The 16,306-nt window shown below is 51.5% G+C and overlaps 11 protein-coding genes across 11 annotated transcripts; 6 read left to right on the plus strand and 5 right to left on the minus strand.

Annotated features, from left to right (window-relative positions):
- Positions 1–299: 299 nt before the first annotated feature.
- On the plus strand, positions 300–1,930 carry dhh1 (DExD/H-box ATP-dependent RNA helicase DHH1; the record flags this gene model as incomplete). Its single annotated transcript, XM_056950710.1, has 3 exons — positions 300–340; positions 390–462; positions 518–1,930. 3 exons carry the CDS (start codon positions 300–302, stop codon positions 1,928–1,930), a joined length of 1,527 nt encoding a protein of 508 aa, XP_056816625.1.
- Positions 1,931–2,569: 639 nt separating this feature from the next.
- N7506_001415 (putative mitochondrial tricarboxylate transporter (Ctp)) lies at positions 2,570–3,854 on the plus strand (the record flags this gene model as incomplete). Its single annotated transcript, XM_056950711.1, has 9 exons — positions 2,570–2,602; positions 2,650–2,704; positions 2,750–2,779; positions 2,828–2,959; positions 3,011–3,158; positions 3,203–3,460; positions 3,508–3,543; positions 3,597–3,746; positions 3,797–3,854. The coding sequence occupies 9 exons, from the start codon at positions 2,570–2,572 to the stop codon at positions 3,852–3,854; spliced, it is 900 nt and encodes a 299-aa protein (XP_056816626.1).
- A 20-nt stretch (positions 3,855–3,874) lies between these two features.
- Positions 3,875–5,249, minus strand: N7506_001416 (putative mitochondrial translation release factor (RF-1); the record flags this gene model as incomplete). The annotated part of the gene is made up of 3 exons (XM_056950712.1): positions 3,875–4,879; positions 4,931–5,103; positions 5,171–5,249. The coding sequence occupies 3 exons, from the start codon at positions 5,247–5,249 to the stop codon at positions 3,875–3,877; spliced, it is 1,257 nt and encodes a 418-aa protein (XP_056816627.1).
- Positions 5,250–5,533: 284 nt separating this feature from the next.
- N7506_001417 (DnaJ and TPR domain protein) lies at positions 5,534–7,126 on the plus strand (the record flags this gene model as incomplete). Its single annotated transcript, XM_056950713.1, has 2 exons — positions 5,534–6,502; positions 6,551–7,126. The coding sequence occupies 2 exons, from the start codon at positions 5,534–5,536 to the stop codon at positions 7,124–7,126; spliced, it is 1,545 nt and encodes a 514-aa protein (XP_056816628.1).
- Positions 7,127–7,215: 89 nt separating this feature from the next.
- On the minus strand, positions 7,216–7,966 carry N7506_001418 (protein-L-isoaspartate O-methyltransferase; the record flags this gene model as incomplete). Its single annotated transcript, XM_056950714.1, has 2 exons — positions 7,216–7,815; positions 7,865–7,966. 2 exons carry the CDS (start codon positions 7,964–7,966, stop codon positions 7,216–7,218), a joined length of 702 nt encoding a protein of 233 aa, XP_056816629.1.
- A 600-nt stretch (positions 7,967–8,566) lies between these two features.
- Positions 8,567–9,339, plus strand: N7506_001419 (uncharacterized protein; the record flags this gene model as incomplete). The annotated part of the gene is made up of 2 exons (XM_056950715.1): positions 8,567–8,708; positions 8,756–9,339. The coding sequence occupies 2 exons, from the start codon at positions 8,567–8,569 to the stop codon at positions 9,337–9,339; spliced, it is 726 nt and encodes a 241-aa protein (XP_056816630.1).
- A 260-nt stretch (positions 9,340–9,599) lies between these two features.
- On the minus strand, positions 9,600–11,486 carry N7506_001420 (uncharacterized protein; the record flags this gene model as incomplete). The annotated part of the gene is made up of 11 exons (XM_056950716.1): positions 9,600–9,644; positions 9,697–9,768; positions 9,818–9,885; positions 9,937–10,051; positions 10,104–10,496; positions 10,553–10,633; positions 10,656–10,883; positions 10,996–11,051; positions 11,108–11,179; positions 11,231–11,286; positions 11,335–11,486. 11 exons carry the CDS (start codon positions 11,484–11,486, stop codon positions 9,600–9,602), a joined length of 1,338 nt encoding a protein of 445 aa, XP_056816631.1.
- Positions 11,487–11,891: 405 nt separating this feature from the next.
- On the plus strand, positions 11,892–12,340 carry N7506_001421 (NADH dehydrogenase [ubiquinone] 1 beta subcomplex subunit 9; the record flags this gene model as incomplete). The annotated part of the gene is made up of 4 exons (XM_056950717.1): positions 11,892–11,908; positions 11,959–12,091; positions 12,145–12,265; positions 12,315–12,340. The coding sequence occupies 4 exons, from the start codon at positions 11,892–11,894 to the stop codon at positions 12,338–12,340; spliced, it is 297 nt and encodes a 98-aa protein (XP_056816632.1).
- A 461-nt stretch (positions 12,341–12,801) lies between these two features.
- N7506_001422 (histone H2A) lies at positions 12,802–13,324 on the minus strand (the record flags this gene model as incomplete). Its single annotated transcript, XM_056950718.1, has 4 exons — positions 12,802–12,854; positions 12,916–13,031; positions 13,090–13,209; positions 13,272–13,324. The coding sequence occupies 4 exons, from the start codon at positions 13,322–13,324 to the stop codon at positions 12,802–12,804; spliced, it is 342 nt and encodes a 113-aa protein (XP_056816633.1).
- Positions 13,325–13,902: 578 nt separating this feature from the next.
- Positions 13,903–14,486, plus strand: N7506_001423 (histone H2B family protein; the record flags this gene model as incomplete). Its single annotated transcript, XM_056950719.1, has 3 exons — positions 13,903–14,077; positions 14,139–14,210; positions 14,308–14,486. The coding sequence occupies 3 exons, from the start codon at positions 13,903–13,905 to the stop codon at positions 14,484–14,486; spliced, it is 426 nt and encodes a 141-aa protein (XP_056816634.1).
- A 321-nt stretch (positions 14,487–14,807) lies between these two features.
- On the minus strand, positions 14,808–16,110 carry N7506_001424 (cysteine protease ATG4; the record flags this gene model as incomplete). Its single annotated transcript, XM_056950720.1, has 4 exons — positions 14,808–15,171; positions 15,223–15,447; positions 15,496–15,664; positions 15,717–16,110. The coding sequence occupies 4 exons, from the start codon at positions 16,108–16,110 to the stop codon at positions 14,808–14,810; spliced, it is 1,152 nt and encodes a 383-aa protein (XP_056816635.1).
- Positions 16,111–16,306: the final 196 nt, after the last annotated feature.

Consider the following 16,306-nt stretch of genomic DNA (forward strand, 5'->3'; position numbering starts at 1 on the left):
TAGCATAGCGAAAATACCCATCAATTCAATCTGGTTGTAATGTAACACGTGACCCGAACTGAACCAGCGGGACCAAGCTTCCCTTAACCTCAAACCTCTTCTCTCCCCGCCATAATCATCAATCCCAACCAACCCCCCTCTATCACTCTGCCGTGAACCTATCTGGCGTCGGAGACTCTATTTCGCGTCCTACTCAGGTCTTTATCTTTGACAAATCACATCCGTCTCAGCCCTTACCCACTTCAAATCGAACAGCGCACCTCCATCCTCTCTCCGCCCGTACCCTTTTTACCTTCGCAATGGCCGACGCACTTGCTGCACAACTCGGCAACACTAAGCTGTGAGTCGATCTCGTGTTCCTTGGCCTCTCTCAGTACTAACTGGATCAGGGAACCTACCCAAGAACAAAGACTGCAGGACTCATTGAATCTACCCCCCAAAGATGCCCGCCCACAAACCGAGGTTCGTCTCTCTGATATGGCTTCGCAGCGCCGCCCATCCAGTCTAACCCCTCTAGGATGTCACTGCCACAAAAGGTCTTGAGTTCGAGGACTTTTACATCAAACGCGAACTTATGATGGGAATCTTCGAGGCTGGATTTGAGAAGCCATCCCCCATTCAAGAAGAGACGATACCAGTTGCTCTCACCGGCCGAGACATTCTAGCTCGAGCCAAGAACGGTACCGGAAAGACGGCTGCCTTCGTTATTCCCACCCTCGAGCGCATCAACCCAAAGAGCACAAAGACCCAGGCATTGATTCTGGTTCCCACACGAGAGCTCGCTCTTCAAACATCACAAGTTTGCAAGACTCTTGGCAAACATCTTGGTATCAATGTCATGGTTACCACTGGTGGAACTGGCCTGATGGACGATATTATGCGATTGAATGACGCCGTTCACATCCTCGTGGGAACTCCCGGTCGAGTACTGGACTTGGCCAGCAAGGGAGTTGCTGATCTCTCTGAATGCCCAACTTTCGTGATGGATGAGGCAGACAAATTGCTGTCGCCGGAGTTTACTCCAGTCATTGAGCAACTCATGTCATTCCACCCCAAAGATCGACAGGTCATGCTCTTCAGTGCTACTTTCCCTCTCATCGTGAAGTCATTCAAGGATAAGCACATGCGCAACCCATATGAGATCAATCTTATGGATGAACTCACCCTGCGTGGTATCACACAATACTATGCATTTGTCGAAGAAAAGCAGAAGGTTCACTGCCTCAACACTCTCTTTTCCAAGCTTCAAATCAACCAGTCGATCATTTTCTGTAACTCGACGAACCGTGTTGAGCTGTTGGCCAAGAAGATCACCGAACTTGGCTATTCCTGCTTTTACTCCCATGCTCGGATGCTTCAACAACACCGCAACCGTGTGTTCCATGACTTCCGCAACGGTGTTTGCCGCAACCTGGTCTGCTCTGATCTCCTGACCCGTGGTATCGATATTCAAGCTGTGAACGTCGTGATCAACTTCGACTTCCCGAAGAATGCTGAAACGTATCTTCACCGTATCGGTCGTTCCGGCCGTTTCGGACACTTGGGTCTCGCCATCAACCTCATCAATTGGGAAGATCGGTTCAATCTCTACAAGATCGAACAGGAACTGGGTACTGAAATTCAGCCCATCCCTCAGAACATCGATAAGAAACTCTATGTGTACGACTCTCCCGAGAACATTCCTCGGCCGATCTCCAACCCTCCCCCTCAGAGTGGTGCCGGATCAGTGAACACGAACGGGGACCGACAGCCCCGACGTCACAACAACCATGGCCAGTTCCAACAGGGCCAACCAGGTCAGCATTATAACAACAATCGGGGCCGTGGGTCCTATCGTGGCCGTGGCCAAGGTCAACGTCGCGGACCGTCCAACGACAACCGGATGGCTTTCCAGCAACCGCCACAGCAACAACCTCCTCAGCAGTCCTAAATTCCCTGCCATGAGTCTTGCCTTTCTTTCTTAATTCCTCTTCCAAGTCTCTTCCTTAACTGGACAGGTGCAATTCGTGTATCATATGCTTTTCTCTCTGTTCCAGCCAATTTTTCTTTGGGTCGTTTGAATGGGGATGAAACTCATGCATTTTCGGCGCCTGCTTCTTTTCTCGATCTGCTCGGGATGCAGGGCAAATGGCGTTCATGTTTGAGTCTATTTTGAGTAATGGCGTTTCACGGAATTTTGTGAAGCGCTTTCTGTTCCTACGCTCTCAACGAGTGACGATTCACCTTCACACGCCAGACCCGTTTTACTCCTGGCCCCAATCTCATCCACACATCTGTTTGAGTATCCCTTCACAAACACACACACACACCTCTCACCAAAAAACGAAAAAAACAACCCCGAAAAAAAACCTTCTGGAGGAGCAATAGCTACATGGAACCTACTAGATTAGCTTTTGAATTGACAAAAATCCCTCCAGATTGTGCTACATGGACTTCCGTACTTTGTCGGACAGGAGTACTGTTGGGCGTCATAAAATCGTAGATGATCTGCATAGAAGGCACGTGCAGGGTGCCGTATGTGCGGACCTCCGAGCCTCGGAGGTCACTGCCTCTTCTTACCACACTCACGATGGCGGCTGTGAACAAGGATCAGAAGGCAAAGGTCAGTCCACTCGGCATGAGAATTGATCACTGCTCACCAATTGGCAGCCAAGTGCTCTCCGTTCCATCATTGCGGGAGCCAGCGCCGGAGCCGTGGAGATCGGTAAGAGCTTCAATGAACGTTTACCCAGACGCTAGCTAACCCTAGACGCTGCAGCAATCACATATCCGGCCGAATGTATCGATTCCCATTCTCACTAGCTCCTATGCCCACTAACATCTTCAGTCGCCAAAACCCGAACACAGCTCAATCGCCAACTGGCTCACGGCCAAAAGCTGCCATGGCCACCCTTTGGAAGCCAGTGGTACGCGGGGTGTACGACACTGATTATCGGAAATTCTCTCAAAGCTGGAATTCGTGCGTTTCCCGCAAGATCGAATCTGCACGGACGTTGACATATCTATATAGGCTTCGTCGCTTTCGATGCGATCAAGTCGGTTCTCCAAGATGAGAACGGCAAGATCTCAGGACCGAGAACTGTGGTCGCTGGATTTGGTGCTGGATTCACCGAGTCCCTGCTTGCTGTCACTCCGTTTGAGAGCATCAAGACCCAATTGTGAGTTCCTCGATAATTGGCTGCCAACAGCTCTGACAGAGCAGGATCGACGACCGCAAATCTGCGAACCCTCGGATGCGTGGCTTCTTACACGGTAGCAAGCTCATCTTCAAGGAGGAGGGTGTTCGAGGCTTCTTCAAGGGATTTGTCCCTACGACGGCTAGGCAGGCTGCGAACTCGGCAACCCGTTTCACGGCCTACACAACTCTGAAACAGCTTGCAGAAGGCTACACGGCACCAGGCGAGAAGCTGGGCACTGTCAGTACCTTCGGTATCGGAGGTGTTGCCGGCCTGATCACTGTGTAAGTAGATTCTTTTGAGCCCCAGAATTCTTTGCTGACCGAGGCAGTTATGTGACACAACCGTTGGACACGGTCAAGACAAGGTATGTATCACCTCAAAAAGGCACTGGTCGTCGTTAACGATGTGAAAATCTAGAATGCAATCGCTTGAGGCTAGCAAGCACTACAAGAACAGCTTCGTCTGTGCGGCCAGAATTGTCAAGGATGAGGGCGTCTTCACTCTGTGGTCCGGCGCTATGCCACGCCTTGCCAGACTCATCATGAGTGGAGGAATCGTGTTTACCATGTTCGTAGCATCCTCAAATTACCAGCCTGTGGTTGCTGACCATTTTCCAGGTACGAAAAGGCTATTGATGCTATGGATCTGGTGGATCCACAGCGTAAGTACATTTAGAATTAGAATAATGGGATGGTCTATTTTACATCGTTTTGTTTCGCCATGTCCTCGGCGATCATGCCTTCGACTTCGCTGTTGTCCATCCAAGTCCGCACGCTCTCCATGACAGTGTCCAGACCGTCACCTCCGTCCATCACACTGTCCAGGTTATGGATGGTAACGCCGGTGCGATGATCGGTGCAGCGGCTTTGACCGAAATTGTAGGTCCGAATCTTGTCTCCTCGTCCCATCTTCGCCACACCGCCGAGGATACCTCGTCTGAGCTGCACGAGCTCCTGTTCTCGAGCCTCCTGGCGGGATTCGGCCAGCTTTGCGCGCAAAAGCTGCCATGCTTTTCTGCGGTTGGCCTGCTGTGACCGCTCATCTTGCATGGAAACCACCGTGTTTGTTGGAATATGGGTCAGTCGAATAGCGGACTCTGTTTTGTTCACGTGTTGTCCACCAGCACCTCCCGCCCTCATCTTCTCAACACGCACCTCTTGAGGATCGATATAGTAATCACTGCTAGGATCTTCAAAGTTCAAGGCATTGTCCATCTCACTCGCGGTCTCCGAGAAACTTGGTAGGACCATCACGCTGACAGCGCTGGTATGGGTGCGGCCCTTGGTCTCGGTTGCAGGAACTCGCTGCACCCGATGTACTCCAGATTCTGTTCGTAACAGATCATATGCCCCGTCGGCTTCGACTTCAAGCACCGCTTCGGTGAGACGGTCATCGGACGCCCCAACTTCGGTATCCTGCTTCAAAACGTTGGGGCGGAGGCCCCGGCGGGAGCAAAAGGCAATATACATCCGTAGCATTTCAGAGGCGAACAAGCCGGCTTCGTCTCCACCTGCACCAGGTCTGATTTCAAGCAGACAGGGAAGATTTGCAAAAGGGTGTCGAGGGATAAGGGACTTCTTTAATCGGTCCGAGATTGCGGGCAATGTACCATGGCTGGTCTCAAGATCTTCTATTGCCAGAGATCGTAACTCGGCATCGGTACTGGGGTCTTCCAGAAGGGATTTGAGTTCACCAATGGACTAAGCAAATCAGTGAATGCCGAGTGAGAGCAGAAGCTTTCCAAATCATACCTCATTGGCATTAACCCATTCCTTCAAGACATTGGCAATTGGCGCCAATTCCCCGGCTCTCTTTGCGGTTTTTGCGTCAAACGATTCCCCCAGTCGATCAGCTAATTTGGAGTGTTCGGCAGCAAGAAGGCGAGCTCTCGTCAACAGAGCTGGAGATACAGTGGAATCTGAAGCTGTGGCTGGTCAGAAACGATGACATGTAGCCCAGGGCTTTGGGTCTCGCGGTCCCTTCGAGCTTACCGGTGTGAAGTGCGCGCAGAGGCGACCAATTTGCAAGCCTAGGCCTCAGACTTCCACATATTGACCTGAAGCCGAGCATATTCCGAGTATTCAGAGGATCGGTCGTCGGGGAGCGGAAGCTGGTATTGAAAACAAAATGTCACATGACGGTATCGGACCGTTACGAGGCCGTAAAGGCCACGGAGTATGCGACGTCGACTTCTCGCTCTCTTCTTCTTGTTGATCTTTTTGATCCTTACACTTTGATTGAACTTGTTATTTGCGTCCAGATTATGTTTCTGCTGTTTCACTCTTAGGGAGGCTCTCGTTTCATTCCTCACTTCCATAATTTAACTACTCCACTACCTCCGCGACCACTCCGTCATGCTCGTGTCCTTAGAGTTACTCACGGCCTTTTTGGCTTGCTTCTCCATTGGATGTGCCGCCCAGATCCCTCCGGATACCCCTCTCTCTGAACTACTCGCTTCCGCAAAAGCCCACCTTGCGCAAGGCTCCCCCCGAGACGCTGTGACATATTTCGACGCCGCAGTATCGCGCGATCCAACCAACTATATTACTATCTTCCAGCGTGGCGCAGCTTACCTGTCCATTGGCAAGAACTCGCAGGCATCAAGCGACTTTGATCGAGTCCTCGAGCTGAAGCCGGATTTCGAGGGCGCACTTCTACAGCGATCTCGTCTAAAGGCCCGTTCTGCTCACTGGGAAGAGGCCTTGCAGGATCTTGAACGGGCAGGGAAAAAGTCTACCGATGATTACAAGGATATAGAGGCTGCGCGGGATGCAGCCGCTCTGGCACTCGATGCCGAGAAGCACAATAATTGGGAGACTTGTGTCTCGGAGGCAAATGTGGCCATTCTCAAGGCGAACACTGCGCTTCCACTGCGGCAGGCTCGAGCTCATTGCCACTTTGAAAGAGGCGAAACAGAGGAAGGACTGAGCGATTTAGCGCATGTCCTTCAGATGTCTCCGGGCTTAGTCGAGCCCCATTTGCAGATGTCTTCTATGTTGTTCTATTCCCTCGGCGACAGCGATCGTGGTCTTGCCCAAATTCGTAAATGCCTTCATGCCGATCCCGATTCAAAACCATGCAATCGGCTCTATCGAAGCGAGCGGAAGCTTGCCAAGCGCTTGGATAAATTACACGCTGCTCTGGAAGCGCGCAAATTCAGCAATGCGGCGAGTCTGTTGGTCGGTGATAGTGAGTCGACCGGTCTGATCACAGACATCAAGGAAGACGTCGACGGAGCACGACAGGCCGGCCATATTCACCACTTGGCGCCCAACAATCTTTACGCAACTCTGGTCGAAAGGACCTGTGAGTCTTATCGCGAGGTATGTAACTTGACGGTTTCATTCAGCCTTCTCTGCTAACATTGGTAGATGCGGATGATCAAAAAGGCCGGCCCTTATTGTGCAGAGGCCCTTCAGCTTGTCCCCAACTCTCTCGCCGGTCTTCTGTATCAAGCTCAAACCGCTATCGATGAGGATCGATTTGAGGATGCTATTCGGACGCTTGACTCGGTCAAGGAACACCATCCGGGCTCACAGGAGGCGCAGTCTCTTCACCAGAAGGCCCAGACCCTCCTTAAGCGTTCCAAACAAAAGGACTACTACAAGGTCTTGGGTGTGAGCCGCGATGCGGATGACCGCACTATCAAGCGGGCTTACCGTCAGCTCATCAAATTGCATCATCCGGATAAAGCTCATTCTCAGGGTGTGAGCAAGGAGCAGGCCGAAAAGAAGATGGCGTCGATCAACGAGGCTTACGAGGTTCTGTCTGATTCTGAGCTCCGGACTCGGTTCGACAACGGTGACGATCCCAACGATTCTGAATCACAGCAACGCGGCAATCCATTCCAGGGAAGTCCTTTCGGCCATGGTCAGCAGCAGTTCTTCTTCCAGCAGGGCGGTTCACCGTTCCAGGGAGGGTTCAAATTCCCTGGTGGATTCCGATAGCCACAGAGGAGTACACAATGGTGTTAGGAGTTACATATGTATCAATTCGATCAGAAATCACATTGACTATTATCTTCCGCGTAGTTGTATCATTTTGGGGCATCTGTCAGAGGCACATAGCTAACCTGGAAGACCCTTTCCTTCTGGATGGATCCGTCCTCCTTCTTATCCACTACCCAGATGTACTGACCCTCGCTGAGACTACGGTCGTTTGCTGTTTCCACTGGGATGAAGAGTCTTCCGGGGGCACGCAGCTGGTCGATCAAGGTTGGGTGAATGGACTCGGCCGCCGCGCCGACGTGAATAGCATCATACGGGGCACCTTCTTTCCACCCCAGGCGACCATCACCCGTGATGAATTGAACTTTCGACGAGGCCTGGAGCTCGGCGCCTTCCTCTGACTTGTTCATGTTCTCCCGGGCCAGGTCTGTCAGCTCGGGGACATGGTCTATGCCCACCACTTTTCCGTGCACTGCATTACCGGAGTCATTCACCAGGTTTGCTAGCACATGAGTCAAATATCCAGAGCCGGAACCAATGTCCAGGACCCGAGCACCGGGCTTCAGGTAGTCAATCAGATACTCGCAGGCATGGCCATGCATATGCGGTGCTGATATAGTGGCATCATATCCAATGGGCTGAGGGGAGTCAGAGTATGGCCTTGATGGCGCATAGTGGGCACGATCAACCTTTGGCGATTAGTTCCTGTAGTTATGTGTGTAGTGAACGGCACTTTACCCCAAGCATGGCCTCTTTCACTCGTCCATCCTTCACCAATCCCGCCTTGAACAGGTTTTCGATTAACTCGGTGTTGGTGGATCCTGAACAGTACCACGCCATTGTATAAGTGCGTGTGAGCAGACGAAGCATCAGACGTCTGACGTTAGCTGTCAAGTACAAGTCCAAGTCCAAGTCCAAGTACCACGGGGGTTTAGGTGAGGTACATTGAGATGTGATGACGACATACCATGCGCATATATCCACGTGACAAGTCGTGTGTATGCAGTCATACGAAGTATACGAAGTATGCGGAGTATACTCCGTATAGATCTATTAAATACGGGGATACAACCTTGGAACGGTGATCATAGATGTATATATTCATTGGGTATACTTGGATATATCACATCATTTCATATACAATTACTTCAGAATATTCACCAACCAGGATACTCCAAGGTTGTAAAAACAAGTGAGCTCGAAGAACAACACCGGAAAGAGATCAATATCATTTCTATAAACAATAAGCCCGAGAATCCCAGTTGTACTTTGAACGGTCTGATCGACAGTGTAGGTAGGTACCTAGTGGAGCACGATGAGTCAGCCAGCATGAAGGCTTCGGGATTATCAGAACATCGCCGACTAAGCGCGATGCAAACACACATCATGGACCTCTCCAGGCCCCTGGACATTCCTTTCATTTGACACATCTGACACACAATGGATCATCTCAGCGTTCGCGCCACTGTGGACCTGATGATCCTAGACTACCTGCTTGCTCTGTCCATCAGTGGAATAGTCTCAGTCATAAAAAAGGAAAAGACGCATGAAGAGGTGAACTGGATGGTAGAGTCGGCTGAAAGTGAATCTCACCGTGATCTCCAAAAGGGAACATACTAACCGCACCAGACTTCCGTGGACTCATTGCGCTTCACCAGATCCGATCTCCTTTGCCCTGGGATTTGGACATCAAATTGCGTATCTTCCATGTCGTCAACCTCTTTCGCTTCTGGGAGCCCCCCAAGGATCATGCCCTGGATAACTTCGTGCCCCTGTCTGATATCGGTGTGAAGTTTATGAACCTCTGTCGATTCGCACGCGACAATGTCTCCTGGACCCGTTGGTTCGACCTCGGAGCCCGGTTCATGATCCATGCGATCATTGAAGAAGGGGAGCGATTGCCAGAGCCTCTGAACAAACTGCGCAACTGGGAAACCAAGACAAACCCCATCGATGCGCACTGGGAGGTTAGTCGTACCTTGTTTCTGGAACACATGCCATCCCCGTATGGCACCACAGGTCCAGCCACCCGAGAGCAACTGGATACGCTGTTCCCTCTCTCGGAACTCGACTCGGAATTCATCGGGTTTGTGGAAGATTTTATGGACATACTTGACGCGCCGCTCTTACTCCAACTGGAACAGGGCCAGCTGCAGGGATGGACCCCCGAGGAGACTCGGCGCATTCGACTGGAGTGCCTGCGCACGCTCTAATTGGGATTGGATGCACAGGGCTTCCTGACCGCGCTCCAGTGTTTAATGTGACATTTGAAATGTAATGACAACCGTATTCTAATGTTCTAATTCTCTAATGCTAAAATGACAATGACAATGACAACAGTCCATTGAAAAAAGACCTATCTCCTCGATATGTGGCATTTATATCTTGGAACCTAATAATTTACAAAAAGGGCGGCGGCAGACCGCTCTAGGGTCAGAGAACAAAGACAGAAAAACGACGAAGCTCACGTCATTTAGCCGAGCAGCATACGGCGGGGGTCTTCAATGTACTCCTTGACCTGTGATGGTGTTAGCGTGGCGACCGGGACAGGGGAATGCGGAAAGTCATACCTTGACAAGGAAAGTGACGGCCTCGCGACCGTCGAGGAGACGGTGATCGTAGGTGAGAGCGAGGTACATCATCTAGTGACATCAGTATTTGATCTATCGGTCTTCATAGCGGGTGTCATACCGGGCGGATTTCAACCTTGCCGTTGACAGCAACGGGCTTGTCCTTGATAGCGTGGAGACCAAGCACAGCTAGGAAATGTTAGCCCAACATATCATCAAATCGGAAGAATAGAAACTGACCAGTTTGGGGAGCGTTTATGATGGGGGTACCCATCAGCGATCCGAAGACACCACCGTTGGAGATGGTGAAGGTACCGCCGGCCATATCCTCAATGGTCAGCTTGTTGTCACGGGCCTGTTCAATGGTTAGTGACACGAAGCCTTCATAGCATGTGTGCAGTGCTCACCTTCTTGCCAAGGTCGGCAATAGCCTGCTCGATGCCAACAAGGTCCTTGCCCTCGGTGTTGCGAACGACGGGAGTGACAAGTCCCTTCTCGGTGGCGACGGCGACACTGATGTCGACATAGTCACGGTAGACGATGGTGTCACCGCCGTTGGGGCCTTCGATGGAGGCGTTGACGGCGGGGATATCCCGCATGGCAAGCACGCAAGCGCGGGAGAAAGCGCTCATGAAGCCAAGCTTCACGCCGGTCTTCTTGAGAACATCGTCCTTGTAAAGCTTGCGGAACTCCATCAGGGAAGACATGTCGACCTCATTGAAAGTGGTGAGAGAAGCAGCGGTGTTCTGGGACTGCTTGAGGCGCTCAGCGATGCGCAGACGCATACGGTTCATCTTGACCTAGATTCCCACATGTGTCAGTTTGCGCCTGGTCCCAACGATCTAGTTTGACTTACACGACGTTCCTCGCGGCTACCAAGAGCTGGCTGAGCGGCAGGTTGGGGCTTGGACTCAGCCTTGGGGGCCTCCTTGGGCTTCTCGGCGGGGGGGAGGAGCAGCCTTCTTGGGCTCGGCCTCCTTAGGCTTCTCAGCCTCGGCGGGGGCAGGCGAAGACTCCTTCTTCTCGGACTCCTTGGGCTTCTCAGCGCCTTCGTCCTTCTTGCCGCCTTCGGGTGCGCCGCCAAGCTCAATCTTGACGAGGTCCTGTCCAACGGTGACGGTATCTTCTTCGCTGACAAGGAATTCCTTGATAGTGCCAGACTCTGGGGCGTTAACCGAGACATCGATCTAGAAAAGATTCCAGGTTAGCGACACGTGAATTTTGGACCACTTGTTTTTCTGTCTCTCGACTTCGTTTTTTTTTCTCTCTAAAAGAGAAAACAGGCTTTCTGGATCTTACCTTGTCGGTCTCAATGGTGGCAATTTCCTCGTCGCGCTCGACGAAGTCACCGACCTCTGTAGAACAGTGAGTAAGCTTCAAGAGCCAGATCGCAAAAAAATTAGCGACATACGTTTCGAGAACTGCTTCAGAGTACCCTCTGTGATGGACTCAGCCATGTTGGGGACCTTGACGATAGAATCGGCTGAAAACCCATGAGCAATTGATCTTCAAGATTGGCGCGAGCAAAACAAACCATAGGTTCTGATCTGGTAGCCTCCCAGAGGAGTAAGGTTAAGGCGCGAAACATTGCTGAAGGCGTAAGCATTGATTGCGACGAGGACTATATGGAAAGCCTACCTGGAAGACTGCAGAAGTCCCGAGGCCTTGGTGCGCGTGAGAGTAGACAGACCCTTCACACTGCGAAGCTGGAATGAGGCCCGGGGAGTAGTTCTGGCCACAGCCGAGAGGCGCTGGGCCGAAAGGCGCGCGATGGAGATTCTAGAGGCCATGATGTGGATGAGGAAGGGAAAAGAAAAGCAAGATGGAGTACCCGGGAACTAGGTCAACCGGATTATATAGAACTGAGAGGAGAAGCTTCTCTAAATAGTTCTAAAGTGAGAGAAGGAGGGTTCCAAGCTCGGATTAGATCGGGACTATCCAAGTCAACCGGGCACTTCTGCCGGCAAAGGCGGACTCTTCCTTTTCTACGGCGGCGCATACGCACCATTCAAGCACTTCAACGTCGAACGAATTAGGAAGCCCAGAATAGTCACCCTGGAACGACCTTCGGATTTCCCAGGAACCCCGGACACACCTACGTTGTCTCTATTCCCAGATCTTCTTCTTGTCAGCCTCCACTTACCTGCGCCTGTCCGTCGGCTGGAATTGGATCCGGAGCAAGTTTTGAGTGCAATATGTCTACCGCTGTTACGTGGGTACCACTTCATCCTCTCCATGGATCAATTGACTGATACGTGACAGGTCGCTTTACCGACGCTCCTTGAAGCTGTCGCTTGACTGGGCTGTCCACCGCCAGATCTGGCGCGGCCAAGCAGTCTACATCCGGTCCCTGTTTGAGGCCAACAAGGACGTCCGTGACCCTCGCCAACAACAAGTACGCTACTGCAAATCCTTCGGTTACACGCACCGGCTAACACAACCCCTCAGGTCTTGTTGCGCGAGACAGAGAAGCTGCTGGAGACATGGAAACACCCTGATCCCTACCGAGCCCCGACTGCGCCCGGCGGTAACAAGTGGGAGCGCAACCTGCCTGCACGAATCCTGCCTTGTATGTGCCAATCTTTCCGTTTAATTATATATTCTAACATCCGCCTTAGATGCCCAACCCCCTGGTGCTCACTAAATCAAATGTTTTCAAAACGCGCGGTATACTCCAGATGAATCTAGCCCTTACAACATGTACTACAAATGTAATTTATTGTAGAGTACAGAGTGCTCCGTGTCGAGTTTAGAGTATCAAAATAATATCTACAACAATGAGGAGCGCCAATGTAACTGGTGTCTATACTCCGTGCAAACTACGTTGATACAGGAAAGTAGAGTGAGTGTTTGAAGTACCTGGAGGCTTTTTCATTGATTTGGGCTTCACCCACGGCTAGTATCCGAAAGTTGAAAAATCCCTCAAACGAGTTAAGGTCGTCGGTATCATTCCATGTCCGTAGACATAATGTACAACCAGGATATTGATGAAAAAATAAGAAAACGCAGAGCCATAACGTGCCCGTCCCATAACCCCATTATCGTGTCAAAGAACCAATCCGCGCCGGAAAAGAAAACAAACAATTTGTGAAAAAAGAGACACCCTTACAGCTCCTGGCTGCCCTTTCCGGCCTTGGGGGTCTTCTTGGGAAGAAGGTCTAGAAGACGCGTTAGTATGATTTGAAGTGCGGGGCGCGCGGGGTGGGAATCGAAACGTACTCTGGTGAATGTTGGGGAGAACACCACCCTGGGCAATGGTGACGTGACCCAGGAGCTTGTTCAACTCCTCATCGTTGCGGATGGCAAGCTGGAGGTGACGGGGGGATGATACGGGTCTTCTTGTTGTCGCGAGCGGCGTTACCAGCAAGCTCAAGAATTTCAGCAGCGAGGTACTCGAGGACCGCAGCGAGGTAGACGGGAGCACCGGCACCGACACGCTGGGCGTAGTTACCCTTGCGGAGCAGACGGTGAACACGACCAACGGGGAAGGCGAGACCGGCCTTGGAGGAACGGCTGAAGCGGAATCGGTTAGCATACAATGCAGAGAGAAAAAGACGCGAAAGTAAACAACTTACGACTGCGCGTTCTTGGAACCGCTGGCCTTGCCGCCGGACTTTCCACCAGTCATTTTGAATAGATTTGGGGTTGGAAGTGAAAAGGGGGAGAAGAAGAGTTGAGTTGAGTTGAAGAGAAGCTGGAAGTTATGGTAGAAAAGTTCGCAAGAGCAGGTGGGAGGAGCGTGTGGAAGCGGAGGACCTTTATAAGGACGGTGAGGGTGACGTTGGGCGGCATCAACCACTCCTCCAGATCACGGACTCGCTTAGTCGTTGCAACCAATGATCAATCAGATCAGACATTCCATTTCCGGTTAGCCTGTGTAATATTACGCTGTTACCAGCTGTGACACCCCGAGTGGGTCATCTGACCGTGTTGATTTGCCCCTTTCCCCACCTTAAGACGCGTCCAGCTCCGTTTAATCATACAGATCATACGGTCGTGTGACCGTATTGAAATTCCGTCTCCTTTGCACCCCCTCCCAAGATCAACTGGCCTTTGGCACACGAGTATAAAGACGCCGTCTCCCCTCGTCACCGCGTCTCTCTTACTTTCACTTCCCCATTCCATCTCTGCTTCCCACACTTCTTTCATCTTCAACTCTTCAACCTCTTTTTCCAACCCTTTCACCTTTTTTCAACTACAATCAAAATGCCCCCCAAGGCCGCTGAGAAGAAGCCCTCCACCGGTGGCAAGGCCCCCGTTGGCGGCAAGGCCCCTGCTGAGAAGAAGGAGGCTGGCAAGAAGACTGCCTCTGCCTCCACTGGCGAGAAGAAGAAGCGCGGCAAGACCCGCAAGGAGACTTACTCTTCTTACATCTACAAGGGTGAGTTTGGACTTGTGAAACTTTCCCAATATGACGCGTTGGTTCTAACTTTGTTTTGCAGTCCTCAAGCAGGTCCACCCCGACACTGGTATCTCTACTCGTGCCATGTCCATCCTGAACTCCTTCGTCAACGGTATGTCTCTTCCCAAACAATTTTCAGAAAGACGCGTCTTGACGCGTCTTTCAACATCCCATATAAAAAAACACTTTTTTCTGACTTCAATCTCCAGACATCTTCGAGCGTGTCGCTACTGAGGCCTCCAAGCTGGCTGCTTACAACAAGAAGTCCACCATCTCTTCCCGGGAGATCCAGACTTCCGTCCGCCTCATCCTCCCCGGTGAGCTGGCCAAGCACGCCGTCTCTGAGGGTACCAAGGCTGTCACCAAGTACTCTTCCTCCGCCAAATAAGCGGCTTCTTTACGTTTTCTTTCGAGCTTGCTTTGTTTTTCCTGCCTCTTGATCAGTGATGGGCACTGAGGCGGTCGGTTATGGGTGTTTTGCGGGTTTCTAATGCGTCATGGGATGGCTTGAATTTTCTTTTCCCCGATGGGTGATTTTATTTTTTGAAAGGTTACCTCTCAATACGTGAATGCGGTGTAACATAACTCGGGTCTGGAGCAGGGCATGGATTGACCTCTCCTACTAGAACGCGAAATTCCAAATGCTTAATTGCATTGCATCATGATTCTATCTTCTCTGTTTCCCAATCGTAAACTAACTTCGCTTGCTTTATTCATCATCTGAATCGTCCAGTGCTTCCACCTCATCCAGCGCGCCAGCGCGCGGTTCTCCCTGTGTGGCCTGCTGGCCGGGGAAAATGTGCACGATGGGTTTTCCCGGTGAGGCTCGAATTCGAGCCTTCCAATCCGCCCAATCATTTTCGTTCCTAATCAAAAATCCAATGAGCATGCTGGGATCCATGTCTTTGATGTGAATCCTGCGCAATCGCGTGGTGTAGTAGCTGTCCAATTCTTCTGGGGTATAAAGCTTCTCTGGTTGATGGGCAGTTGTGGGTCGGGTCGTGTGGGGGTCCAGAAAGAAGAAATGAGAGTCTTGGACCCCCAGGAAATAATGTGACGCGGAAGGGCGTCCCCTGGTCCTCGGTCAGCATATTTGTCTGGCATCAGGGGATTGTCCCACTCACCCCGCAACACCCACGGACTGGGGAAGTTTCAGGGCGGACTGAAGTCCATCCCAGTACACAGGAGTGACTTGATCGATCCCCAGTCTAGTTCCGATCAGGATCAATGTGGGTTGAATCTGGCCAGATCTGTCGCGAGCCACTTGGGTAAATCTGTCTTCGTAGACATCTGAATCATTGGTCGCGTAGACTCTCAGGTTGGGACACTCATTCTGGGTTGACAGTAGCCTGCGGCATGTTGAGCCCTGATCTGGGGAGTCAAAGCTGGAGACTCACTGTATACACTTGGCAGTTGCCGATGGCCCAAACCACTCGCCTGGGTATTTCCCGCATGATTCTGCCCCACGCTGGACAAATCGATGTATCGAGAATGGAGCATCTGGATGATCGGCGAACAGCGATAACAGGCGAGACTCCTCCTCCACTTTTTCCCCACGTCGCCAGTCTGGGATCCAACGGTTGGTTTGTGTTTAACGGATAGTGGACAGGCTACTCACCTCGTCCCAGTAGAAGGATTGACAGCGTATTTGCCAGGAGGGCTTGTCCTGATCTGATCATGCAACCCCACCCCGTATCCGATGTGAAGCCTTGGGAGTCCATTAACTGACTCCTCAAGCGTACGCCAAGAGTCATGGAGGAGGTTGCTTCTGGGGTTTTAGTTCGAGGGATCGGCGTAAAATTGGAACGATAGGTGATCCAGATTCGAGACCCAAAATCAGAGATAAATTCCTGGGGCCAGGTCGTGTCATTTGACATGCTGGCATTGTCCATCTTGGTAGGCGCATACTCTCGACCCAGGCACCATATCACAGTTGCAGGGTCGTCATTTCTGGGTTCTGGGTCCCAGAAGTATTGTACTATGCGTTTGCATTTTTCCATGTCTACCGTCATGACTGTTGGGTGGTGGTTGGGTAGTGGTGGTAATGGCGATGATCGGTGAGGGAGAGAAGGTATGGGGGTTGTGACCGATATATATCTAGGCACTAGGGTGTCTACAACCCGAAGAGTAGCCGGATGATCACCATACCAGGACACAAAATCTCGAGGGTAAACAGATCAGACACCAGAAAGCACAAGAAGCGAAGTT

This window comes from Penicillium brevicompactum, assembly GCF_028827555.1.
Source record: "Penicillium brevicompactum strain IBT 35665 chromosome Unknown utg000001l_segment0_segment0, whole genome shotgun sequence".
Lineage (NCBI taxonomy): Eukaryota > Fungi > Ascomycota > Eurotiomycetes > Eurotiales > Aspergillaceae > Penicillium > Penicillium brevicompactum.